The sequence below is a fragment of the Pan troglodytes genome, chromosome 14 (assembly GCF_028858775.2).
Source record: "Pan troglodytes isolate AG18354 chromosome 14, NHGRI_mPanTro3-v2.0_pri, whole genome shotgun sequence".
NCBI classification, from domain to species: domain Eukaryota; kingdom Metazoa; phylum Chordata; class Mammalia; order Primates; family Hominidae; genus Pan; species Pan troglodytes.
In genome coordinates this window covers 33,001,248-33,028,483 of record NC_072412.2, presented here as the reverse complement: position 1 = coordinate 33,028,483, position 27,236 = coordinate 33,001,248, and the positions used below count along the sequence as shown (strand labels likewise).

Sequence of the window (27,236 nt, the reverse complement as noted above, 5' to 3'; positions counted from 1 at the left end):
TTCACATTATGAACTGACAGGGTTTTCTTGAAGGTTTAAAGGCCAATGTTAAAATGCAACATGGAATTGAAAAAAGTAGGAAAGGCCAAAAATGAATAAACAAAGAAAAGGTTTTGACAGATGACAGAAGAAACCAAGCAGCAGATAAGCTCATGGAAGCTGGTATGGAAATTATAGACAATTTCTTGGTCAGTTTTTTTTCAGCAAATCTATTCTGAATGAACCTGCCAACAGCTCTGAACATCCTGTGTGCACTCTCAGAGCCTCGGAGACCCGCTACATTCCATCTCTTCAGACGCATGTGTCCAGCTGCCTACCACACACCTCAAACTCAACATGTCCCAAACTGAACTATTCGAATTCCTTTCTACCCCATACCTGCTCCTCATCACATTTTTCCTGACCCAACCATTCAAGTTGGAAAGCTCAGTGATCCTTGAATCGTTCCCTCTTCCACCCCTCACCATTTCCAGCCCATCACCAAATCCTCACCATCCCTCCTCCTCTGACCTTTAAGGTACACGCACTTCACATCCATTTCCAGAGCTCATTTCCAAAGCTCGTTAATCTCATGGGTTCTTGTGGAAACTGTAAGGGGTCCCTCCTAACTAGTCCTGTCAGTGAAAACGATGTATAACCACTGGACATCACTCAAATTATTTTATTTAAAAATATTTTTGTATGCTTGTTATCTGAAAATCACTGTACAAAGACACGTCCCTTGATATCAAAAAGTTCTAGTGGGATCAGGAACAATAATAATACAGAACAATAATAAAAATAACTGCAGTTACTACTTATTGAGCATCTTATATATTTTTGGCATTGTTACAGATGCATATATTGCCCCTAATAATCACAACAGCCCTACAGGCAGGAATTACACTCATGGTATAGCTGTAGATATGGAAAGCTCAGAGTCAGAGAAGTTACTAACTTGACAAGATCTCACAGTCCTGAGTAGAAACCTGAATTTCTTGAGGGCAGAGGCTATAATAGCCTATATTATATAATATTGTAATAAACTATATTTAGAAATATATTTAATATAAACTTATTATAATCCATTATAGTGAAATGTTTATAATCCATTATAACAACATATTCATATATTATATAAACTATATCATATAATAATAAAACCTTTTGATTTTCTTTTTAATCTCGGAATTTAAAAAATTCAAAGCGCCATATATTATATATTATATATAAACTTATTTTACTATAATCTATTATAAAATGTTTATAATCCATCATAATACAATGTTTATTATATAAACTACTATGTAATAACATAATAAAAGCTTTTCATTTTTATTAATGCCAGAATAAAAAAACATCAGACAAAGTAGTGGCTGGCTTTATAATGACAAACAGTCTAAGTCAGAGGAAAGCTATAGCCTGTAGAATGACATTCATATTCCTTAAACAGCTTCCATATCAAAGTGTCAGGTTCTTCCTGTTTATGCTTGTGAGCTCTAATTCTCCTTAATATACCTTGGTCCTATCATTTCTTACCGCTCTTACAAAGAAAATGCATGCAGTTAATGAGATTTTCTCCATAGGAGCACTGTGATCATTTAATGAAAGAATGTCTGTGGAATGCCTACCACAGAGCCTGACAAAGAGTAGACCCTCTATAAGAAACAGTCAATACAGCATAATGGCTAAGACAGTGGGCCGCATAATCAGCTTACCTCTACTCCTTAATGCTGTGTGACTTTGGCTAAGTCACTCAACCTCTCTGAACCTCAGCCTTCTCACAGGTAAAAATGTGGCTGCTAATAATACTACCTATATCATGAAGTTCCTATGAATCCAATTGGATAATGCATGTAAGCACTTAGCCTGATTTAGTAAGCCATCAATAAATAGTAGCTTTCAGCTGTTATCTTGCCTCCTCCCCAGGAAAGCAAAATTGCAATAAAAGTGTTATAGTGAAAAAAGAAATCAGTGTCTGCTTTTCATCCACTGCATTTATATAGACACCAGGCTTTTTTGCGAAAAGAGCACTGGTTTATCATCTGAACAGAAAGAGAGCAAACCATGGGATTTGGGAGCTCAGAGAGAACATTAGCTGAAATCTAGCTCGATCTGGCCAAGTTCAGAGATAAGATAGAGGTTCATAAAAGAAAATCGACTTCCCAATGCTGCAAAGCTTATTTAAGGCAAACCCAAGAGTAGATTCCAACCTCTCATTTATAATCCCATGCTCGTTCAACTACGACAAAATGTACACATTTTTGGAGGTCAGTTCAATACCTTCTCATGTGTTAGAAATTCTAAAATAAATTGCTAGTCACATTGTTCCCAAATGTCTAAGTGATTATATTAATTTAAATAAACTATCTATGGCTCAGTTTTCTAAAATTCAAGTAAAAGGGAATTTATATACTACTAAACACGTTTCTAAATTACTTAAAATGGATTAAGATAAAAATATGAATACTCTCACTGAGTTAAAGTTTTTCAGATTAAGTGAGTTTCATAAAACCACTCAAATTCAGAAAGCAATGAACATTGATTAAAATAAGGATTGTCAACAAAAACTTTGAAAAATAAAGTGAGGATATTAAAATTGACTCAGGGGTGCTTTTTGCCGTCAGGGAGATCCCATCTGCCAGTTCCCTGACAGGACAGACCACGGAAGCGCTTCTATAGCAGCTGTATCTTCAGCTGTATCACCTGGGAGCTAATTGTTTAAACTGTCTGAATATGCTGAGTATGCTCATTTATTGGGTAACTATTGATCAAAACTTCCTTTACTCCAGGCATGGTGGTAGGAGTGGGAACTGAAATAATAAAATAAAATAAGGTCCCTGTCTTCAAGAATCTTTGGATACAATAGGAGAAGCAGACAAGTGATTAAGAAGCTGCAATCCAGGATAACGGATATCAGTAGTTAACGCTTAGGATAATCAAAATCAATAGCTAACATTTATGAAACACATACTATGTGCCCAGCAATATACTAAACACTTTCAAGTTGTTTCACAAAACCCTCTCAGAGGGCTGCTATGATTAGCTTCAGGAAACTGAGGCCAGGAATCTGCCCAAGGCCACCAAGCCAAAAAGCAGGACTCAAACCTGTCAGCTGAGCCCACGTCCCGTCTGTGACAGTTGCTCCATCAGTGATTGACGGGGAACATATAACATGCAACGGCACCCCCAGGAGAGGCTCCTAACCCAGGCTTGGTGGATCAGTGCCCATTTCCTAGAGGGCCCCTGAGCCTTGAAACCTGAGGTGAATTGGGATCATGCTGGTTGGAGGAGGGTAAGAAAGACCTTTCAAGTAGGCAAGTGAGTGAAAGAGGACTCGCCTTACCACTGTCCTAAGGATTGTTATGTGGCCTTCAAGTCCCTTCTTGGTTTGGCCCAGCCTCAACTCTTTACCATTGTCTACTCATAGGCTTCTGAAAAGTTAAATGAAAAGTTTAACATTTTTCAGTTTATTTAAAGGACCAAGTTTGCTTTCCCTGCTGGGTCTCTGGGCATGCCACTCCTCTGCCTAGATTATAGCTACTCCTGGGTAATGCTTCGTCATTCTGCAGGTCTCAGCTTACATATTGTTTCCTTTAGGGAATCTTCCATGAGTTCTCTCCAGGCCCTCCCCAAACTGGCTTTTGGTTCCCTACTATGCACCCTATGACCCCCTCTATTTTTGTCATCGCAGTAGTAAGTATGCTAATAAATCCACCTTCAAACATCTGCCTTCTCTATGAGACTCCATAACCTCCATTAGTAAGGTTTGTTTTATTCATCACTGTATTACCAAAGCGTGGCACAATGCCAGGCACATAGTAGGTGCTCAATAATTATTTGTAGAATGAATGAAAAGATCTAAGTGTATGGAGTAACATCCCCATCTTGTGGCCTTTTGGAAGACGCCGGGTAAATCTTAATCCGCTGCTGCATTTTCAATACCAAAAGCACAGGTGGACTTTCAAGATCCTTACTCCATGCACTGGATAACATTAAAATAAAAATGGGATCCTATCTCCAAGTTCAATGTTTCCCATGGTTAGTTAACACAAAGCAGGAGAAATAGTTGGAAGGGAATCAACCTGAATATATGGCTCTAAACAGAAGTGAGGCACTTAAACCAGACAAGCCAATTGCCTTGTCTACTTCCATTATGGAGCAAAGGATTTTATTTAGGTTTACCATCTGGGGGGTCATTTTCCAGGTATATATTTCCTCATGGCCTGAATCATTCTCAGTTGGATTTACAGCCTACTTCCAATCATAGAGCTCAGATGGAAGGAGAAAGCAGATAGTTTGGAGAGGAAGCACCCAGCTAGTGGCCGGGCATGGTGGCTCACGCCTTTAATCCCACAACTTTGGGAGGCCAAGGCAGGTGGATCACCCGAGGTCAGAAGTTTGAGACCAGCTTGGCCAATGTGGTGAAACCCCATCTCCAATAAAAATACAAAAAATTAGCCAGGCGTGGTGGCGCATGCCTGTAATCCCAGCTACACAGGAGGCTGAGGCAGGAGAATCGCTGGAACCTGGAAGGCGGAGCTTGCAGTTAGCCGAGATTGCACCACTGCACTCCAGCCTGGATAACAGAGTGAGACTCTGTCCCAAAAAACAACAACAAAAAAAACAAACAAAAAGAAGCACCCATCTAGTTAGTGGCATTGCTGGCCCAGTGTCCCCATCACGCTGCCTCTGCTGTCACAGTTGAGTTTGTTAATACTTGAGCTATGATTAGTTAGTGTGTGGTAGAATAGAATGATGGCATGTTGTTATTTAGCTCATTTCATTATGGAATAATCATAATTAGCATGCAACTTCTCTCTTTATGTGTGGTCCAGAAGAGGATGATGGCGCATAAAGTTATTCCCAAAGTAGGATGCTTTGAAAATGTTGCAGAGAAAGAGCAATAACATTAAAGTTTTATAGAGAGATTAGAATTTGAGTGAAAATTTTTATATACAAAAGCATTAAATTTTGACGGACAAGTCTATTCATCCCCAAAATAATAATCTACAACTTCAGAATCTTAGACTATTTAAAGAGGAAAGATGCTTAAAGGAAGACTACCTCTGATTAAAATGAATAAACATTTTTAAAGGACTTTGACCGCCTCAAAGTAATTATTTCAGGCAGTTACCGGAGCATTTCCTGTGAGCCATGAACTGAGCACATCACATAGACTATCCTATTTACCCTCATCATCAACAACAGGGGCCTGGTCTAAAGATGAGGAGATGGAGCAAAAGAGGGTGAAGGGTCTTGTTCAAAGTCTCATCATGAGTAAACGGTGGACCCAAGATTCAAGGCACCAGAATCTAGAGTGCCTGCTTTCATGTCCCTTTGCAAAACCAAAAGTTAAACATATCCTCTGTCAGTTTGTTACCCTAAAACGTTTTAAAGATGTATCAAAGTTATGATCTCACTTCTCAGACACTCCATGGATGTCTTCTCTGTCCTTTTGCCCAACAGAAATTTCTGGTATAATAATAAGCCACAGTGAAGTCAAAACAGCAGAGTATTTGGAGTTGAAAAACAGGCGCTTTGAAATAGTTTAATCTTCCACTTTATCAGGTCACTTAATCTTCCTCGAACTTTTCTAAATCTGTAAAATGGGTGCAACATCTATTTCACACAGTTGTTGAATTTCATGAAATAATATCTTTAAAAAGGCCTGGGACATGAGGGTTGCTCGAACATTTGTTGGTTCTGACTCAATGATTGTCCCTGGGCTCCACAACCCCCTCTAAACTTGGCAACGCCTCCTCCACCCCATTGCATATAAGAAGCCTGGGGGGTGTAGAGTTGGTCACTGAGACATTGGATTGATAGGATAAATTTCTTTGCTAATATTTGAAACATTCTCGAGGACCCTATTAGGTCCATAGAAATCTTTCCCCTCAATTTTGTCTCCTAAACAAACAAAATCTAGCCCTTTCTAGTCACAGGCCTAGGTTGTTTAGCCCAACTTTAAAAGTTAATTGGCTCTTTAAGTCATCACTGAATGTAGAGGAAACATACAAGCCCAAATGAAAACATTCTTCATTTATTTTTCAGAGAGAAACAATCACCAATGATTCACTCATTCATTCAACACCCTGCAAACATTCAAACATTTATTGAGTGCCTACTATGTATTTTGGGGGGGGGGGGTTGGTTTCTTTTTTTTTTTGTTCTGTTTTGTTTTTCGTTTTGTTTGTTTGTTTGTTTTTGAGAGGTAGTTTCACTCTTGTTGCCCAGCCTGGAGTACAGTGGTGCCATCTCAGCTCACCGCAACCTCCACCTCCCGGGTTCAAGCGATTCTCCAGCCTCAGCCTCCGAGTAGCTGGTATTACAGGCGTGTGCCACCACGCCCAGCTAATTTTGTATTTTTAGTAGAGACGGGGTTTCTCCATGTTGGTCATGCTGGTCTCGAGCTCCCGACCTCAGGTGATCCGCCTGCCTTGGCCTCCCAAAGTGCTGGGATTACAGGCGTGAGCCACCGCACCCGGCCGTTTATTTTTAATAAAATATAATGCCAAATGTTCAGAATATTTGGAGACTGATAAAGTTCATATAAGTTGTAAATATTTTTACTACCTCTTTCAATCATTTCCCAAGAATTAAATTCCAAGAGTGATGAGTTTACACTGTATGTGAACAGCACAGACGTGTCTGAACTCTCCACGCTGACGACCTTCCAGCACTAATAAGGCCTTCTCCCCTCCAGTGCCTTTGGTAATGGGCATCTCCCTTTCCAATTCAGCCACTTACATCGTATTTAAGATTATGAGTAAGTTTTCATTACCACACACTCTGCCCTTTGTCACAGCCCAGGAACATGAAGTCGAACAAACAAGTAGATATTAGGTAAGAGTTCTCTTATCTCTTGCCACAAAGATAAAAGAAAAAAAATTGAAGAAACAAATGAAACCTCCTGTCTGAACGTTAATAAAATGATTAAGAACCAAAGGACTTTGAAATACTATTGTAAATACTGACTACTACTAAATACTACTTGGTACAAGCAGGTATGCTTTAAGAACTCTAACTGAACCACAGTCTCTAACTGAACCAAAATCTTAAATGTTTTGCTTTTACTAATCTGTAAAATAGTGGGGATACCGGCCCTTCTGCTCATCCAGAGGTCTGGGAGACTGAGTGGCAAAGCTGCCATGCCAAGTGAAGAGAATGGCCCCAATGTTACATAAATGTTACTACATGGTTTAGGCTCCAGAAATCTCTTCTGCCTTCTATATTGTTTGTTTTCAGAGAATGGGAGAGGCGATAATGCAAGGTAGAGGGATGTGGTGAGCAGAATAATGGCCTCCAGAGATGTCCACGTCTTGCTCCCTGGAACCTGTGAATATGTCACCCTACATGATGAGAGGAACTGTGCAGATGTGATTAAATGAAGCATCTGGAGGTGGGAGATTATCCCGGATTAGCTGGCTGTGGCCAATGTCATCACAAGGGTAGTTGGAAGAGGGCAGCAGGAGGGCAGCAGAGTCAGGAGGTGGGGTGATAAAAGCAAGAAGTTGGAGGGATACGAGGAAGGGATCATTAACCAACGATTGCAAAAGGCCTCTGGAAGCTGGAAAAGGCACAGACACGGATTCTTCCCTGGAGCTTCTGGGAGCAACCAGCCCTGCTGACACCTTGACTTTAGCCCAGTGAGAATGACTGCAGACTCTGAGCTCCAGAACAGTAAGAGGATAAATGTGGGTTGTTTTGAGCCACTTGATTTATGGTTATTTGTTATGGCAGCTATGTAAAACTAATACAAGTATGAAGCTGTGTTCTCTAGTTACAAAGACCAAAGGACTGAAAATCAGAACACTTCGGTTCCAATTTTGTCTCTGACATTACTAGCTGTGTGATTTTAAATAAGTCACACTGCCTCTCTGGGCCTTGATTTACCACATACCAGAGGGCTCCACTAGTTAACTCTTTAGTGCCTTCTAACTCTGAGGGTCTACAGGGGACACAGTGTGAAAAGCACAGAGACACTTAAATCAATATCCTCCTTGTCCTCCTGATGATATTCCCAATTTTAATTTATATTCTCCTTCGCCTATTATACCTCAAGCAATGATAAAGCCAGATAATAAATTCCAGACATTGGTACTGAAGACATAGAGGCATATTAAATGCATTTATAAGTCCTGGGATCTGTTTGACTAGTATACAAGATTTTTTTGGAAAAACAAAACAAAACAGAACAAACAAACAAACAAAAACAATGGTGCTACCTTAGGTAGGTTTATTTTAGAGAAAGACCTTAGTTCTAGCCAGACATATGGGCCGGCTGTTCCACTGCACCACTGAGTGTTTATCTTCTCCACTCCTGTGCAATAATTTTAATAAAAGTCCTGCAGCAGCCTTCACCCCAGGTGGCGAGCCAGCCCCACCTGTCTCTCTTCCTGACAGACTGTTGAACATGGATGCCTTCCAGAGACAAAAAGTCATTATTCTGCCTTCTCAACCTTTCTGTTTTTGCTCCAGGTGGCTGTTGCAAAATGTTGTATACTTAGAAACATGATGTCAGCTATTTCTTATTTTGCCATCATTGAGATGTCATGTGACTTCAATTTTCCAACAAAATAGATCACTTTTCACACCTGTCCCCATTCTGTACACACGAGAGAAAATTGAATGGATTAAAGGGATCCTGCCAATTTATGTTTCATTTCTTCTGAATAAACAAGCCCACCCAGGCACCTGGCACTGGAAGTGAGCTGAAGACAACCAGGCAATGCTTTGCCCTTCACCAGTTCCATGCAAATGATTTTTTATGAAGCTGAGCTGTTCATTGCTTTCAATCTGTCAGATTTTATGAGGATTTTCACCAAAATCAAAACAGAATCCAAAATATTCCGAGCACACCTTTAAGAACTAGATTCTAGGTACTTAGCAAATCTGACAGTAGCTCACTCATGGTATTTTGTCCATTTGATCAAGGATTGCTCGTTCCCTTTGTGGAACCACCAAACAAGGATAAGCAAGTTAGACTGGTATACTTCTTTCTCCGAGACTTGTACAGCATCAGGTTTTTTACACTGACCATCTTGCTCAACTTGCTCAGCCTCTGAAGGCTTAAGTAATCCAATGGAGGCCTTCTAGGATGTGACTTGAAGTTAAGAAGGTGATAGTCATTATTTTAGCATATTAAGACACCGGACATATGCTAGGAAAAGATTAACTCTCGCAATGTGAAAAGGTCTGAATAATGAAGTCCTTGTCTCTCTCCCCACTTTCCCTGCAGGATCTGAAGCACCCACTTCTCCTTCCCCTTTTCCTCCCAGGCCAGCCCCATCCAGTAGCAAAACTAGATGAGGAAAAGAAAGGCAAAGAACTCACACTGGAGGTGAGACAGAAGGGAGAACTTTGGGAACAGATGGCACAAGAGACATTCGACAATATCTTTCTTTGCAGATAAACATTAATCTTCCTGAAAAGGATTGTATTTTCTATTGATAGAAGTCATTCCATTTTTATATTTTTTAGTTTCTTCTGTGAAAAAAAGCAGTTGAGTAAACAAAACGACAATCATGCCCCCTACCCCTAAAAAAAAAAAAATCTACACAGTTTTTTATACATCTCTCAATTTTTTGTGGTTCCCTGTCCCTAGATGGAAATCAAATGTTATCCATGAATCAGTCTTGTAAAGGTCAAGGCTCTTGGTTACAAGCAATGGAGACCAAATATCACTAACTTAATGAAGCAGAAAAGGCATTTGCCGAAAGGATATTGTGTCATTAACTCAATCAGCAAAAAGGCCAGAGAATCCAGGCTGAGAAAATGGGCAGGACCGGAGTAGAGTGAACAGCAGGGAACCAGGCACATTTTGTCAGAAAGCCACCTCTGGTGACCACCACTGCTGACAGTAAGAACTTAGTGTCACCACCATCAGACACCTCCTGTTCTTGCCTCCAGGATTTTGACACTAGCCACTGCCCTTGCTGGATTCCACACTTATTCTCAAACTAGCACCCAGAAGCATTTCTCACCTGGCTTTGTATCACTGGAACATTTGAATATTTAAGCCTAGGCAATGGACACATATTCTAGGAGCAGAGGCCACGGGAAAGGAGTGTCTGGCCTTTTTGTTACCTGTGGAGGGTCTTGACTTTGAGTCATCCAGGTTCTTGATATTTTGAACAAGGAATTGGGCAATATTCACAAACAAAGCAACAAAACAATGAAGCAACAAAATCACAGAGCTATTGAAATGAAAGTACACTCCCGTACACTCCACAGAGTGGGAGCAGGCTCCAGCAAGCCACTCAAGAGCACTGGTTACAGAATTTTCTGGGGTTTAAATATCCTTTAGAGGTTTCCCACTGGTTACTTAGTTACACCCTATGTAAATGAAGGAGTGGCCCACAGCCAGTCCGATTAGTTGTGATAGGTGACCAATCAGAGGCTGAAGTTACAAAGTTACAAGTGAAGACTTGCCCCATGACCAGCCTGATTGGTTGCAGGAGGGAACCAATCAAAGGTACTTTCCATTTTTCATCTGTGAGGCGGTGCAAAGTTAGTAGCCTCTTATCCCTTTGTAAGTTGGGTGTGGAGAAGTGGGGTTTTCCTTTTGATTCAGTTCTAGGAAGTAAGTGTGAATCAGCCTTAGTTTCCCTGCCTCCAGACCCTACTCTCCCGCCTCAATTTCAGCTTCTGTAATGGGAAGTGGGGCCTCCCTTTCACCAAGACTCACATTTTAAAGGTCTCTGCACAAATGGAAGGGAAGGGTGTTGGAGCTTGACTTTCCGAACAATAGCTGATGTCCTGCACAGGTCCAGTTATCTTCGTACCTGATATCCACATATGTTCTTCACTTAAAAACATTTATGCCTCATATGATGCAACGTTCCTTAAACAATCAAGACATTTTCAAGCTCTCCCAGCAAAGGAAGGCAACCCTAAGCCTTGTCAGTTACTGCCTCCAGCTCAAAGTCTAAGAGCTCTGAGTGATGTTATTTTCCTCTCTATTTCTGTTGGATTCCACCTTAATATTCTGTAGCCAGTGGCCTGAAATGTAAAATTAACCAACAAAACTCATGTTTTAAATGGCATAGTAGGGAGGAAGGAAAGACAAAGAAAATTAGTCAAAATATACCAATGTATACATGACGTGGTAAAGAAGGAAATATGAGTCCTGGGGTTGTAGCTGATAGTTGTGATTTCTCCCCACTACTGTACAATTCATCTTCCTTTCATCTTCAGCCAACATAGTAACCGGTGTGGGGTCTTTAGTTCATGGGTGACACAAACCTTCCTTCCCATCTGGGAGATCGCAGCCCTGGTGGGTCTGGCCTGTAGGGGGCAGCTGTAATTTTTCATTAATTTTCACCACTTGATAAAGTAGTAATAGGATGCTGCCCAGGGAATCATCTACACTCATCTCTTTTGGGTAGTGAGGCCCTATTTCCTCCTGACAGTTAGAATCAATCATCCCATGATTCTTATTTTCCCCTCTTCTCTCAGAAGCATGAGTGGCTTAAAATGATTAAGTTTATTTTCCAATTCTTCTGAAAACTCTTAGTACATCCACTGGAAGAAGCATTTCTCCTTGAGGTACTAAAATGATTAACAGAATCACAGGGAAAGAAAGCAAGCTTTATAGGTGGGTCATTACTTTACCAGGTAGAGAATCAATTCCCATTTCCAATTCATTATTCCTGGACATGCACATCTCTGAGTATGGAAGAAAGAGTACCGTGTTTCAGTTGACAGTTTAGAGTGTATTCTGGATTTTGTAAAATCGGGTATTGGCACTATTATTAAGTATTCCATTGTCCATTGCACTATTCTATAAAGCTAACTGCTTCTAGTGATGGGGATGAGATGAGATCTGGGAACTCCAAGAGTATTAACATTGCCTTGTTTCTTTTATTGCACTTAAACTTCCAGTTGGCCCTTCCTACTGTAACAGTCCTTCCTTCGTAGATCAGGAAACTTATGAAGATATTTGCCAATTAATCAGGAAATCTATTCCAATTGTATAGAATATGCACACTTATGTATACATACATATTTATATGTACACATATGTACAAGAATGAATAACCATGTTCAAAAACATGATTACCCTATTTACCCTAAACTGGATCCTAATTATCATCTGGCTTTTTAAATACCTATTCCTCCTGGTAGGCCTTAGTGGAATTTCAGAAATTAGTCTAGATTAGAGCCATTGGAAAATCTTCCCTTAGAATATTTAGGTATTTCCTTTTTCCCAGGGCCCAGTTACCATGGTAAATCACTACCAAGGAGGCTTTTAAGGAAAAACCAGTAGAAATATAAAGAGTATCCCCTTGTGACTTTCTATCGGGCCTTTTCTGAGGGGGCTCAGACCTGCCTTTACTCAAGGGGCTCCAGCTGTTTGATGTGGCTCAGGGCTGAGAACTGTATGAGGCACAATGACTCTCCATTACAAAAGCTCAAGTCAGGACTCTTTGCAACACCTAGAGATGGTTTTATTTCTTATTTGAATTCATTAAGAAAGCTGTAGTGAGCTTCCAATCAAAGAACTCATGATCAATTATCCACCTCCAAACTGTATGGATCACACCCTTCCAGCTGACCATGAAGGTAAGCACACCATGTTACCTCTCCCAAATAACTGCTATTACTTGCTTGGGTCTCTGGGTGCTTCCCATTGAGTTTATGAGACCATTGCCCCTGCAGCATTTCCTATTGGCATCTCTGCCTACAGAAAAAACCCCTGGACCACATCTCAAAGGTGCTCACCTCAACGATATATTTGTGAAAGCGTTGGTGAAGACAGTTCCTTCTAAGACCTCTTGGAGGATGTAGTTAGGGGAACCACACTTGATTAGCCAACCAAGAACTATTGTCTCTGGTAGACATAGTCTATGGTACACCGAGTTTCATTTTGTTTTGTTTTTTTTGAGATGGAGTCTCACTCTTGTTGCCCAGGCTGGAGTGCAATGGCATGATCTCGGCTCACTGCAACCTCCACGTCCCGGGTTCAAGCAATTCTCCTGCCTCAGCCTCCTGAGTAGCTGGGATTATAGGCATGAGCCACCACACCCAGCTAATCTTTTGTGTGTATTTTTAGTAGAGATAGGGTTTCTCCATGTTGGTCAGGCTGGTCTCGAACTCCTGACCTCAGGTGATCCACCCGCCTCAGCCTCCCAAAGTGCTGGAATTACAGGTGTGAGCCACCACACCTGGCCACACTGAGTATTTTCTGACAGATAAAGTTTATTTACACCTCTGTAGAACCTAGGTTTTATTCAACTAGCCAAGTCAACAATGAGAACTATTTCTTGCTGTTTGGTCTAGCACATTGAATCCAGAATCTCTGGGATGTGAGCCTACAATGATAAATGGGTTGATTTATAATTGATTGATTGATTGATAAATACATTGATCTATAATTATGCTTTTCCCTTCTTGGTAGAGCTTCCTCAGAATTCATTTCCCTGTAGATTTTGCTCATAAGAATTTAGCAAAGTCCTGTTACTCTTTTCTTATGCCAGCTTTCTCCACCTAGGTTTGCCTTTGTAATTTCTCAGGCACCAACTCCTCCATCACACACACTCAATCCATGCATTCCCATTCCAGACCTAGAGCTGTCACTAGAGAGGGTGAGCACAAAGGAAACAACAGCTTCTTACAAGGCAACTCCCTCAGGCAAAGGCACCATGCAACAAATTCCCCTTACTTTCCCAATTTTCACAATCATTATAGAAATATTTTTTTTCATATTTTTAATAGAACTTTCAGGTGTTTTGAATTGGGAGGATTACTGTGCACTGTGAAACCACTACATCCCTGGAAACCTCTCCAGCAACAACTGATGCTGGTGATAACACTCCTATTTAGAAATCCTCCTTCTATGTTTCTATGTCTTCATTCTTCTAATTTTGCATCTTTGTCCAGTTTCTGACTGTTCCTCACTATTCCAAAATGAATTTTGTTCTCTTTCTTCTTCTCTCTTCTATTTCCACAGTTTGAGCTACAATCAATCGATTATTTTCATCAATACATCCCTAGGCTTTACCTCTCTTTACATCTCAAAATCGCCTCTGCAACATCATATGTCCAAGACAGAACTCCCCTTCCTCCTGCATAACTCACCATAGCTCAGGTTAGGTTCTTGGAATCATATTTGAGTTGTCCCCTCCAAATCTCATGTTGAAATGTGATCCCCTATCAAATAACTCCATAAAGTATCTAAAATCTATACCATTTATTGGATTATATCACTTTCTGCTCAATAATTTCCAAAGGCTTCTCATTACCCTAAAGAAAAAAATTCTATAGTTTGAAAATTCGAGACTACTGGTGATCTCCTCAACTTACTCCCAGCCCCATAACTCGCCAAACAGATCTCCAGGTCACCCCTGACCTCCAGTCACACTCCCCAACATAATCACAAGTTTCCACTCACTCTCATATCCACCCTTCATGAACTCACTTCAGCATCACTGTTCATGCTATTCCATCTTCCAATTCCTAACCCTCTACTCTCAGCTGAACTAACTAAAGAATCCAAGAACTGAAAGAAGACAGAACAAGAGAAAGAGGATACAACAATTAGATGCCAGTCGTGTTCTTGAGAGGATATTCTAGGTAGGCCTAGCCTTTCCATTCTTTGGCTAAATGATATGGTTGGATAATTGTCCCCTCCAAATCTCATTTTGAAATGTGATCCCCAATGTTAGAGGTGGGCCTAGTGGGAGGGGGTGTTTGGGTTAGGAAGGCAGGTCCCTTAGGAAGGTCTTGGTGCTGTCCTCAGGGTAATGAATGATTTATCATTCTATGAGTTCACAGGAGACCTGTTTGTTTAAAGGAGCCTGGCACCTCCTCCCTCGTTCTCTCACTCCCTCTCTCACAATGTGATACTCCAGGTCCCCCATCGCCTTCCACCATGAGTGGAAGCTTCCTGAGACCCTCACCAGAAGCCACGCAGATGTTGGTGACATGCTTGTACAGGCTGCAGAACCATGAGCCAAAATAAACCTCTTCTCCTTATAAATTATCCAGTCTTAGGTATTCCTTTATAGCAGTGCAAATGGACTAATACACTAAGTCAGAGAGAGGAGGGGGCAGAAATGACAAAAACCTCTGGAGAGATGTTTGGGAGACTGAGAGTAGAGGAAATCTGTGCCCCATGCCCAGTAGAACTCTGAAAATTGGCAAGATCCCAGGGTTCTCAACCTCACATACAAAAAGCATAGAGTACTTATACAGCAGGGCAGTAACAAATCTGGAACAAAGGACTTAGCGGTTTCATGGAGGGCCTGTGTATCCACGCAGTATCAAGCAAGAGAATGATGTCATTGTACCAGGGAGAAGCCAACCACATGGACAGCATGGACAGCCTCTGTACAGAGACAGAATTCTTATGGTTGGAACCAGGAAAACACAGCAATTACCTGGGTAAAATGACTCAAGTCTGATGGGAATGAGAATGGCTCAGCTGATGCAGGTGTGGTTAAACGACACAGACCCACAGAACATATGGCTCCACTCAGTACCTGAATATTGCAAAGCCATGTTGCCTTCTCCCAAACACCCATCCTCCTCCCATAAATGCAACCTAGGCAGGGTGGGGAAGAGTGCTATGTGCATGAAGATGAACTTTCTGTTACTTAGCAGAGTGAGGACCCCAAACAGAAATTAAACCCAGAGACAGAAATAATGAAAACAGTCTTTTCTTAACTGCCTGATTTTGTGCATGAGATTCATATCTGCATATGTGCATTGTGTATATATGTATGTATTGTTTTCATTCATTATATTACTGATGCAGTTATAACTATTGTGATGAAAAACTGTCTATCAGTTAAAAGCACTTTATGACTGGAAGGAACACCATTCCAAAGATTGTACTTCTAGGTACAAAATCATGCTAACCAACTAACCAGCAAAACAGACGCACACATTCTCTGTGGGAAACACTATATGTAAGGACCTCCAGAAAATTATTTTCACAACTTTTCTTAGAAACGCATGTAAGAATTAATTTATTATAAATAATAGAATCTGACAGCATTGGGAGGCAATTTGTAAATTCCATTCTATGATGAAACAGTGCAGCTGGAAACTTGGGAAATGGACTAAGATGGCCTTAGAGGTGTCTCCAAAACAGCAACCCTCATTATATTTTTAGATCCTGATTTTCCTTCTCCTTGTATAATTTGGGAACATTTAAATTGTCAATTGCAGAAAGTGATCAGATCAAAATACTTGAAAATTTAAGACACAGCTATAGAAGATATGCTTTTCAATATGTATATGAAGATATATGAATATATCAAAATGTAGAATGTCAAAAATACATGCATATGTAATACATACATATTATATTTACCTGTATATTTTAACCTATAACGTGTCTCGCTTTTAAAATATTTTGACATGTGTGTGTATGAATCAGCGGGAAACATACTGATTTACATAAAATCATTGACAAAAGCAGCTTATTAATGTAGAAAACCAGCAGAAAATAGATGAATATGTCTAATCATAAAGGATGGGAAGCATTAACGGAAAAAGCTGCATAAAGACATTGAAGCTGATTCAAGTCACGGGAAATCTCTAAGCGTTTTCTTCAAAAATAACTGTTAAATATATTTCATTGCAATTATACTTCATAACATGTTCATTCTCTGTCCCTATGGGATTCCATTTTGCATAAAACCTAAATAAAGTGTCAGACAAAAAAAAAAAAAAAAAACTTTGCTGAGATTGGATTTAATTACCAGACCTAATTCTTCAGTATGGCACTCAGCCAAATATCTGAGAGAAAATGCCGACTGGGCTAGAGACCTGAGCGACTTAGCTAAGTGGAAGGGAAAACATTTTTGATTAATTGAAAGGACAAACACTTCATCTTAAAATGTCTAAAGGTGAGACGTATAGAACTAAATAAATCTATACTGCTGTTCAACAGCATTGTTTTGATAATCCTGTGAATTACTGTATCATCTGAAATTGAAAGAAGCATATTTTCACAGGCAACTTTCTACACCTGAAGTAAAATTTAATGTTTTTTAGAGCTTCCAGAATAGGCATTTCTATCGCTCATAAAAACAATTTCTTATATTTTCAGGGTTAGTTTTACTGCAAAGCGTATTCTGCAGTAAATACCTGTAATTGGTTGCAGTACTTTGGTATGGCACAGTGTCGGTACAAAATTGTTAAGTGAAAAATCATTTTGGGAGCCTCTAAGGGGAGGTGTGTGTGTTCTCGCAGGTTGAACTACCTCCTTGCCATTGAAGTGCAGTGATTGTACATGCTATTTCAAACACAAAAATGTGATCATTTTTCCCTTTTTTTTTTTTTGAGATGGAGTTTTGCTCTTGTCGCCTAGGCTGGAACGAAGTGGCATGATCTCGGCTCCCTGCAAACTCCACCTCCCGGGTTCAAGAGATTCTCCTGCCTCAGCCTCCTGAATAGCTGGAATTACAGGTGCCCACCACCACACCCGCCTAATTCACCATGCCTGGCTAATTTTTGTATTTTTAGTAGAGACAGAGTTTCGGCATGTTGGCCAGGCTGGTCTCAAACTCCTGACCTCAGGTGATCCGCCTGCCTCGGCCTCCCAAAGTGCTGGGATTACAGGCATGAGCCACCACACCCAGCCTCCCTTTTCAAAGTCATCCTGCAATCAGCAACAATTAATATGCTTGTAAAATACAGAGATCACTTTACTGATATTATTAAATCAACACCGCATTAAAATAAAGTTTATCATCAATGCTCTAAGAAATCTTGAAATTGACATGCAACCTCTATTTTTATATTTTACAAATCTTTTTCCCCTTAGTATTTTTTAAGGACAATGACATGAAGCTTTAACTAGTATATTTCACTTTTATGCCAATATATTTTAAAATGTTATGTGATCTGTTCAAATATGTTTCTCAGCTGGGTATGGTGGCTCTGGCCTGTGGTCTCAGTTACTCAGGAGGCTGAGGCGGGAGGATCACTTGAGCCCAGCAGTAGCCTGCAATAGCTAGGATCATACCACTGCACTCCAGCCTGGGTAACAGAGCAAGACCTGGTAAAAATATATATATTTAATATGTTTCTTAAGTAATGAGAAAGGGAAAAAAAAGGATTTGGCTACTTTAAGACATCTCTGCGGGACTTGCTGGTTTTATGAAAATGAAGTATCACTAACCAGGAGGAAGTTATTTAAAGGGACATTAATTGGCGGTTGCCAAAGTAACCTTCCCTGATTGGAGGAAAATCATGACAGGGAATCATGCTGCAGACAGAAATGTAACACGGTTCATTTCCCTTTCTTCTCTCCTTGCCTTGGCCTGCAGGGAAAGAACAAGGAGTTTCTCTCTCCTCACGGCTGCCTGGGACACATGCGGAGTCGATTGTCACGTTAAAAAGCCGAGGGATAAGCAAAAACACATCCAAAGCAGGCAGCCAGAAGGAAGAGAAGTCTGGGGTCCAAGTCACAGGATGCACATTGGAGGCAACTGGGAATGCCTCCTCTGCAGAGGGGACAAGTACGGAGCAATACAGTCACTGATTCAAACATCTGGAGCACTCAAAGGTAGATGTCTTTAAATGTGTTTGTGCAGTCATGGAGGGCAAATTCTAGCCCTCCAAGCAAGGGAGTGTGTGGTGGCCAAAAGCCTCCATCCTCCTCCTTCCCTTGGTTTTCCTGAGTCCCCATTTTGCTACTTCAAGTTTCTCTCCTGGCTTTTTTCCTTCTCAGAAGAAAAAAAAAAAGTGCAACACACTTAGTCTCCTCCAGCTGCCAAAACAAAATGCCACAGGTGGAGTGGCTTAAACAACAGAAACATATTTTTCTCATGGTTCTGGAGGCTGCAAGTCCAAGATCCAAGTGACTGCAGGGTTGGCTTCTCCTGAGGCCTGTCCCCTTGGCTTGCAGACGACCACCTTCAAGCTGTATCCTCACATGGTCTTTCATCTATGCATGCCCCTGGTGTCTCTTCCTCGTCTTATGAGGTCACCAGTCCTATTAGATTAGGGCCACACCCTTATGACATCATTCAACCTTAATTACCTCCTGAAAGGCCGTATCTCCATATATAGTCATATTCATGTTGGTGGTTAGGGCTTCAACATATGAATTTGGGGGTGATGGGGACAAAATTCAGTCCATAACATGCCCAGACAGAAGTGAGTCATTTATCCACCATTGGGGACAAAATTCAGTCCACGACATGCCCAGACAGAAGTGAGTCATTTATCCACCATTACGTATGGGATGGCAACTTTATTTTTTATTTCAAACTGTAAATATATGCACACATATATATATGTGCATCCTAATAATGCTTTATTATAAAAATAATTCATGTTCCTCAGAGGGAAAATTTAGAAAACAGAAAATAGGAATTATCCATAGTCTGCCACCCAATCACTGCTAAAATTATGCTCCTTTTCCTCATAACTTTTCTGAGTATACTTCTAAACTTGTCATCTCTATACATAGTCACTTTTATATACTGTTCTCTTCACTCATTGAAATATAAATGTTTTGATATTATTTACAATCCTTCAAAATATTTAATGACTTTATACTTTTCATCATAATGTTATGTTTAGTTTTCATTATTGGGCATTTAGATTGATTATCGTCTCTATTATAAGTATGTTGGGTTGGTTTGTTATTAACCAATGCATTTATTATCCCTCAAAATTCTTGTTTTGCATCGCAATTCTCTTTTAGGCCTTTAGACGTTGCCTTGGGGAAAAGATGATACACAGATTGAGAGTTCATGCGCAGCTTCCGAGTTTTATAATGGAGCTTTGACTCTCACAGCAAACATGAAGCAAAAGGTTGTTTTTGAGTCTCAAAAGCCTGACTTTTGAGTGTCAAATAAAATCATGGTGTATTTGTGGCATTTCGTTTATACCAGGAACAATAAATGTGAAAGGACGTGAAAACAGTCAACACAGTTCATCCAAAGTCCCAGAAGTCAGGGAGAGAAGGATGCTGTGGACACATACGACTGAGTGTGCATTCAGCATTTGAGGATGTATACTGTATGTTGTGAATGGAGTTTCAAATTCAGGGACTGCGACGCTACAGTTGAAAGAAAAAGAGATGTCCAAGAAACAGAATTAGAAAAACAATTTTGGGGATAAATTCTTTCTCTAATCTTTGATAGCCTACCATGTTCATTTCCACTTAAATAGATAGATAAATATCTCATTTTTCCATGGATAGAACAGAGATAGCTAATTGTCTATCTCAATATTTATTTTCCACTTTTTCTCGATAAAAAAAATTAATCAGTGCAATCATATGCCCCACTGTTCTCCAACCGTAGGTATGACCGTGGGTCCAAATTCTTGCCATTGAGAAATAAGTAAAAGTGTATCAGGTGCCTCTAGGAAATCTTCGTAAAAGTTTCCATCCTGGAACATGAACATGATCATCTGGGGCTTCAGCTGCCATCTCAGAACATGAGGACAAGTTCATGCTCCTGGGCTTGTGCAGTGAAGAGTGGGAAGGGGCCTGGTTACCAACAATTTTGCCAAGTTGCCAGACTAGCCGCAGAATTGCTTTTACCTGAGGAAAACACAATTCTGTCATGTTTAATCTACCGTTATTCTTTATTATGGGTTTTTCTGTTATATGCAGCCAAACCTAACCCTACCAAATACGGTGTGGTACCTGCTGATTTGGAATAGCTGAGAATTAAGTATTCTCAAGCTACAGTAGGGGACCAAGACACAAAACAGAAGACTGTGAAGCTAAAAAGAAACGGAGAAGTCACTTGGCCAAGCTGCTCTATTTTGTAAACTTGATCAAATCTCTCTGGATTAAGGCTGGTCATCCATAAAATAATGTCCACCTCTCAGCTTCCGAGATGGTTATGATCTGGTCTCTTCCGCTCCATCCTTATTTCACAATATAGAAATTATCCTCAGGAACTGTCAACTCATGTTAGTATCTTGATAAAACATGCACATCATTTCCCCATGTGTTAATTATGTGCCAGTCCCTCTGTTAAAAATATGCTTTCTCTGCTTAACCATTTTGCTCAAAAATTCCCTTTTTGATGAAAGCTGTCTACCTCCAAACTCCCAGACAGGATGATCACTTTCTCTTCATGCTGTCCTTAAGATTTATGTATTTTTATATTATTGGACTCAAACATGTAAATAAAGTCAGCATCTAATGTAATATTATTTATTTCTATATTCCTAGTACCCAGAACAGAAATATACAATAAGTGCTGAACAACTGTTTATTGAATTGAATCACATTTCATATTAGGAAATTAAGGACTCTGAAAAGGTTACCACACTGGGTTTTAATGAGCAAAGAGAGCCAAGATTTATATCAAATGTTCAAACAAAAGAGGAGAAAATGAAGCAAAAATATTAATTTTAATGTTAGCCCCACTAACACTTCCCAGTTTTTCATCTTCTTAATTCATTGGGCTTAAACATGAAGCCTATGGTCAGCCAGAGATGCTGATTGCCTTGGGAGAGCATTGCTCCCATCTCCATGAGCCCACACCCTGCACTGAGCTCTGCTGACTTGTGTTTCCTTGAGGTTCCAAGGGCAGGCGGCTTAAATGTCATCCCCAGAAGAATCTGCAGTGAGTCAGAACCAAACATTCCATATGTCAGCTTTGAGTCCATTCTGTAGGAAGAGCTGAAAATGTATCCCCTATTCTATTTTCTGTCCAAAATTATGTCCAGGCATACTGTCTAATGTAGCATGTCAGAGATTCTGCAATGAGATTGGATGCTATCTTGAAGATACTCCAATAACCAAACATCTATAAAGAGATGCCTCTTATTTGAAGACAATTTCCTTGCTATTATTAAATTCCAAGGAATAAATTTATATCTAAAGATTAGATTGCTTTACAACTTTAAGTTCAAAGACATGAAAATCTAAAAGAACTAAAGTTTGAAATAAAATTATCTTGCCCCACGTATTAAAATTCAAAGTACAAAGTCCACTTACAAAACAAATACCCTTCCCCTTCATATCTTTTCCGCAGGCTTAGTTGGCAGGATTTGCTGTCTGGGTAGAGTTGAGGTTCCTCCAGTAACCACCTGTCTCTCTCTGGAATGGGTCTGGAGCTTCCAAATCCTCTCAAGTCATAGTAATTCAATGCCCAGTCTCTCAGAGGCCTTACTTTTAAAGAATCAAAACAGCTAACAGGACTCACAAAATTACCACACCCGTTTGTCACACGCACCCAATTTAGAAAGCCAATCTCCTGCGCATAGGTCAATTATTCCAGGCAAAATTGCATTTCCAGAACCAGAGCTACCAGGACCCCAGTAATCCTGGTATCTGAGAGAAAAGGAAAAACTTTCTGGAGTCAATCTCAACAGACGTCTCTCATTCAAGACCAATTGTCTGTATTCCATGACTTGCTTACTTAAGCCCAGTGGAAAAATATTCTCCCAGGAATACGTTTATTTTGCATTTACCATTTACAATTACATTTCCATATCAGTTTTTTAACTTTTATTTTAAGTTCAGGTATACATGTGCAGGTTTGTTACATAGGTAAATTTGTGTCATGGGTGTTTGTTGTACAGATTATTTCATCATCCAGGTATTAAGCCTAATACCCATTCGTTATTTTTCCTGATCCTCTTCTCCTCTCACCCTCCACCTTCTGGTGGGCTCCAGTGTCTGCTGTTCACCTGTCTGTGTCCATCTCTTCTCTTCATTTAACTCCCACTTATAAATAAAAACTTGTGGTATTTGGTTTTCTGTTCCTGAATTAGTTTGCTAAAGAAAATGGCCTCCTGCTCCATCTGTGTTGCTGCAAAGGACATTGAGACTGTTTTACTTCCTTATACCATATATGAAAACCAACTCAAAATGGATTAAGACTTAAATGTAAAACCCAAAGCTATAAAAACCCTGGAAGACAACCTACGAAATGTCATTCTGGACATAGGAATGGGCAAAGATCTAATGGCAAAGATGCTAAAAGCAATTGCAACAAAGGCAAAAACTGACAAATGAGATCTAATTAAACTAAAGAGCTTCTGCACAGCAAAAGAAACTATCAGCAAACTAAACAGATAACCTAGAGAATGGTAGAACGTTTTTGCAAACTATGCATCACACAGAGGTCTAATATCCAGCACCTATAAAAAACTTAAATTTACAAGACAAAAACAAGCTCATTAAAAATGGGCAAAGGACATGAACAGACACTTTTCAAAAGAAGACACACATACAGCCAACAAGCATATGAAAAAAAGTTCAGCATCACTGATCATGAAAGAAATGTAAATCAAAGCCACAATGAGATACCATCTCACATCACTCAAAATGGCTATTGTTAAAAAATCAAAAAATAACCAGTGCTGGCAAGGTTGCAGAGAAAAGGGAATGCTTATACACTGCTGGTGGGAGGGTAAATTAGTTCAACCATTGTGGAATGCAGTGTGGCACTTCCTCAAAGACCTAAAAATAGAACTATCATTCCACCAAGCAATCCCATTACTGGTATATACCAAAGGATTATAAATCCTTCTATCATAAAGACACACACACATACGTTCACTGCAGCACTATTCACAACAGCAAAGACATGGAGTCAACCTAAATGCCCGTCAATGGTAGACTGGGTAAAGAAAATAAGGCACATAGACACCATTTCTTTACATTTCCATTTTTGTGGGAAAAAAATTCCATCTACGTTTCCTGTGTGCTTGCTCGGAGCATTAAGAAATATAAAATCAGATCAACTTAGAAAAAATGCTAAAAGTTTATTGTGCACACTAAGAACAGTTCTCAAACTGGGAGACTTCAAACTGAAAGTAGTAAGAAGCCTCAAGTAAAGCAGCCACAGTGCAGATTATAAAGCACAAAGGAGGAGTATTTTAACCTTTTTTTTTCTTGCCTGTTGTATATTACCATCCCTTTTAAGGAAGTAGAGTTGTTTAAGCTCATTTGTCTCTAGTCGATTGTTTTGATTTCAACTGAACCATGTTCATAGAGCTTATGTTTTGTTCCCGTCATGATTAGAGCTAGCATTATGGGGAAATCAGAATGACTTAAGTTTTGACTACATGGTTATGGGCAGTTGGCCCTGGGGTATATCTAAACTATGGCCTTGGTTCTTCCTTCTTTTTTAATAGTATCATTTCAGGCATTTCTGTCTCCTTGCAAACTTGAAATAGACACCTGAAATAGCAGCAGCCAGTCCCCAAAATCACTGTGGGTTCTTTCTTCCCATCAAGCATACCCAGAACCTCTTATTTCCATTTTCCCATAGAATCTTAGGTTTTTAAGCCCTTGATGGTGCCCTAGATTCAGTCTCTAATCCATGCCACACCTGCACCATCTCTCAGGGGCAGCCACTCTTAGTCCTGTGCCACAGGGGCTATTTCCACCATCTGTAGCTATGGAACTACTTGGGACATGAAACCCATCTGCTAGGAAAGACTTCTTCATTCATAATTCATCTTAGCTGAAGAATCACCACTAATAGATTCCTGCACTAAAGCAGTTTTGTTGCTTCTGAAATTAAATTTCTGATGCATTGGTATTTAATTTCCCTGTGCTAGTCCCCAACCCCTTTCAAGGCTACTTGAGTTTCTTAACAATTTAGTCTACTTCTTAAACCAGTCCTTTTTCTTCTCTAGTCTATGTAAGAGCTAATGCTGCCTGCAGGAACTGAGTGGCTCCCTTCCATTTACTTTGTCTTTGCTTTCCGTCCCAGGCAATTATTTTTATAACTACTCTGGATTCATCTGTGAGGTCTACCACAGTAAGAGAGAAGAAAATCAACAAGCTCTCTGTTCACCGTTCAGATTTTGTTTACCATAATCTCAATGACACGGATAATCTCCCCAAGAGAGATTCTTCCATCAGACAGTTAACAAAAACCTGAACTTGGTCTCTGATTGTCACATCTACATTTCTTCGTATCTTTCTACTACCTTCCATTAAGATCCTAATTTCATAAATTCATCAACTAAGGTCAATAAGTTCTCTCAGAGTAAATGCAATGCTTGTATCTCCCTGTGATGACTGTGTCACATGGAAACTCATGTAAGAAATGCTTTGAATATCTCTTATGCATTTTCTAAGTCTGTCCAGATTTCTACAACTCCTTGGTACAGCTGTTCCAGTCTTTAAGTAGTAGTTCCCCAGTTGCTCCAAGTGAGGTCCTGTGGGTTTAGAAAGTCACCTCTCAGTGACTTGGGTTTTCTTGGGGTTATCATCCTGGACTTCTCTCTCTTGGGTTCCATACACCATTTATGATTTAGTAACAACAAACATATACTTCCCTCTTTAAAAGCAGTTAGAATTTAGGTACCTTTTTCTGCCCCTTGTATGTTGGTCTAACTCCATCTTCAATGTACCTTTCTCCCTGTACTCTTTCTTAGTGAATAAATAATCTCTTCCTCCAGCCTATCCTGCCTACTTTCCTTTATTAATCTTCCTCTGTTTCTGGATTTAATGGAACTGAAGTACCATCTTTTAACAACTCTAGTTTTTTCTTTTCTTGAGCAAATGGGATAATTGGAGGCAACCAGTTGCAGGCACAGAACACTTTGATATCCTTGTGTTTGGGTTTCTAATAATGTCATTTAGTTGATTTTCTGTCTCAAGGGGATAGCAATTTCTTTCTAACAAGAGTTCACATCTCTTATTTCCTAATTAATAAAGAAAGTCTAATGCACATCTATGGTGAAATCACAATTTGGGTCTCAGATAGCAAGTCAGGTTTAGAACTTAAGATATTAATGTATTCAGAGCCAATTTGGGATTCTATAATGGGAGAGGGAGTCTTAAAAGTCTGTGGAAATGCCACATGAAAGGTTAGCAGGTGCCTTCACAGCCCTCCTTGATCCTGAAAGAGGTCTTCTCTTGAATCTGGAATACCCAATCTAGATTATCTAGCTGGTCTTGGTACTAACCATGTAGACCTAGAGCCCCTCTAGTGCTCTGTTATACATGCAGAGCTAGTTGCCTTGCAGTTTAAAAGTGGCAAATATTCTTCTGACCACCAATGTTTAAAATACCTGTAAAACTCTTCTCTACAATGGAATCTTGTCTCAATTTAGGACAAGGTTGGTCTGTGCATTAAGCTAAAGCAGTCTCTACCTGAAGCACCCAACACAGCTAAAGGACTGTGTCTTATTTTCTCACATGAGTTGCATAAGTCATAGGTTGCAGTCACCTGCCAAGCTTAAAATTCCTCATGACAGCCAGAGCTTTCTTCCCAGGCTACAGAAGTTCAAAGCCAAATGCAAACAAATAAAAATCAGTTTGACCTAAAATAAGTCTCTATAAACTATTATAAGTCTCTATAAACTATTATACTCAATACATTTATTCCCTAAAGTCCAAGACCCACATTTGTAGGCCCTGGATGCACAAAAACTTTCTCCTTCCAAACTTTCTCTATTATTATTTCTCAATGTTCCTGGTGAATATACCAAATTTTGAGGTTTCTGAGGGTTACTCCCCAATAAATGGCACCATTATTCTATACTCTGCTTAGAACAACTTGAGATCAACAAAACAGATTCAGTGGGAAGCCAAAATATAACCTGTTACTGATAGAAATTAGGCCAGAAAACACGGTTTTAGGTGGGGGCAGTGCTAGACTTTAGGCCTCCTTACAGGCAAGAAGCCTGACTACTTACACATAGGCTCATTCTCAACAGAGAAACAGTTGGAGCCATGTCAGTAGGTTCACTGATTCTTCTCAAAGATGACAATTAAATAAAATACTCCATCTCTCTAAGAGCTGGATGAATAAAGACAGGCCTGCAGTAACACTACTGAAGCTTACTTCCAGGAAAGAAAGATTAGAAACAGGAAACAATTATTCCTGGATGACAATAACTTACAGTTAAAATCTTTGCTTACTGCTTTTTATATTGAAAGTAACTTTTCTCAAGATATTTGTGCAATTCCGATAGTGCAATACTCTCATAGTTAGTTTTCAATACCATGTTGCACCTCAATTTAATAGATCTCATTTGTGGAATATCAATGTTTCACAATATCAATGTCAATTCATTTTTTATAAAATTTGATATCTGAAAGCCAATTTTAAAATTCAGTCTTCAACTTCACAGTTTGGGGAATGGATTCATACTTAGGTCTGTTATTTAAATGTCTGGGTATTCTTTTCCCACAAGATTGTAGACCAGATTATTCCCAGACAAATAGTTTCCTAACAAGCCAACTGCAGAATGTGTGAATTGGATCATATGTGTGTGCAATGCTTTAAGAATGACCTTACACAAAAAATAGTCACTGTTTAGATGGGTTATACAGTTGACCCCTGAAAAACATGGGT

At 39.7% G+C, this 27,236-nt stretch overlaps 1 protein-coding gene and 1 long non-coding RNA gene across 8 annotated transcripts in view; one reads left to right on the top strand and one right to left on the bottom strand.

Moving 5' to 3' along the window:
- The window catches only part of RFC3 (replication factor C subunit 3), a 147,246-nt gene that overhangs the window by 86,021 nt on the left and 33,989 nt on the right, over positions 1-27,236 (bottom strand). The window contains exon 9 of one of the 2 annotated variants that reach the window (XM_016925164.4): positions 22,406-22,724. The exons of the other annotated variant lie outside the window; for it this stretch is intronic. Coding sequence (XP_016780653.1) covers positions 22,683-22,724 — 42 coding nt within the window. The 3' untranslated portion in view covers positions 22,406-22,682. Of the gene's footprint in view, positions 1-22,405; positions 22,725-27,236 lie in introns of those variants that run through there. 2 annotated transcript variants of the gene reach the window in all.
- On the top strand, positions 6,195-22,310 carry LOC107967881 (uncharacterized). 6 transcript variants are annotated; one of them, XR_010150426.1, is made up of 5 exons: positions 6,195-9,322; positions 13,934-14,556; positions 17,278-17,400; positions 18,264-18,502; positions 19,649-22,310. It is a non-coding gene; the product is annotated as an uncharacterized LOC107967881 (long non-coding RNA). The 6 variants fall into 6 exon arrangements; XR_010150429.1 differs by having other exon boundaries at positions 6,195-14,071; positions 14,458-14,556; XR_010150428.1 differs by having other exon boundaries at positions 7,390-7,662; positions 9,221-14,556.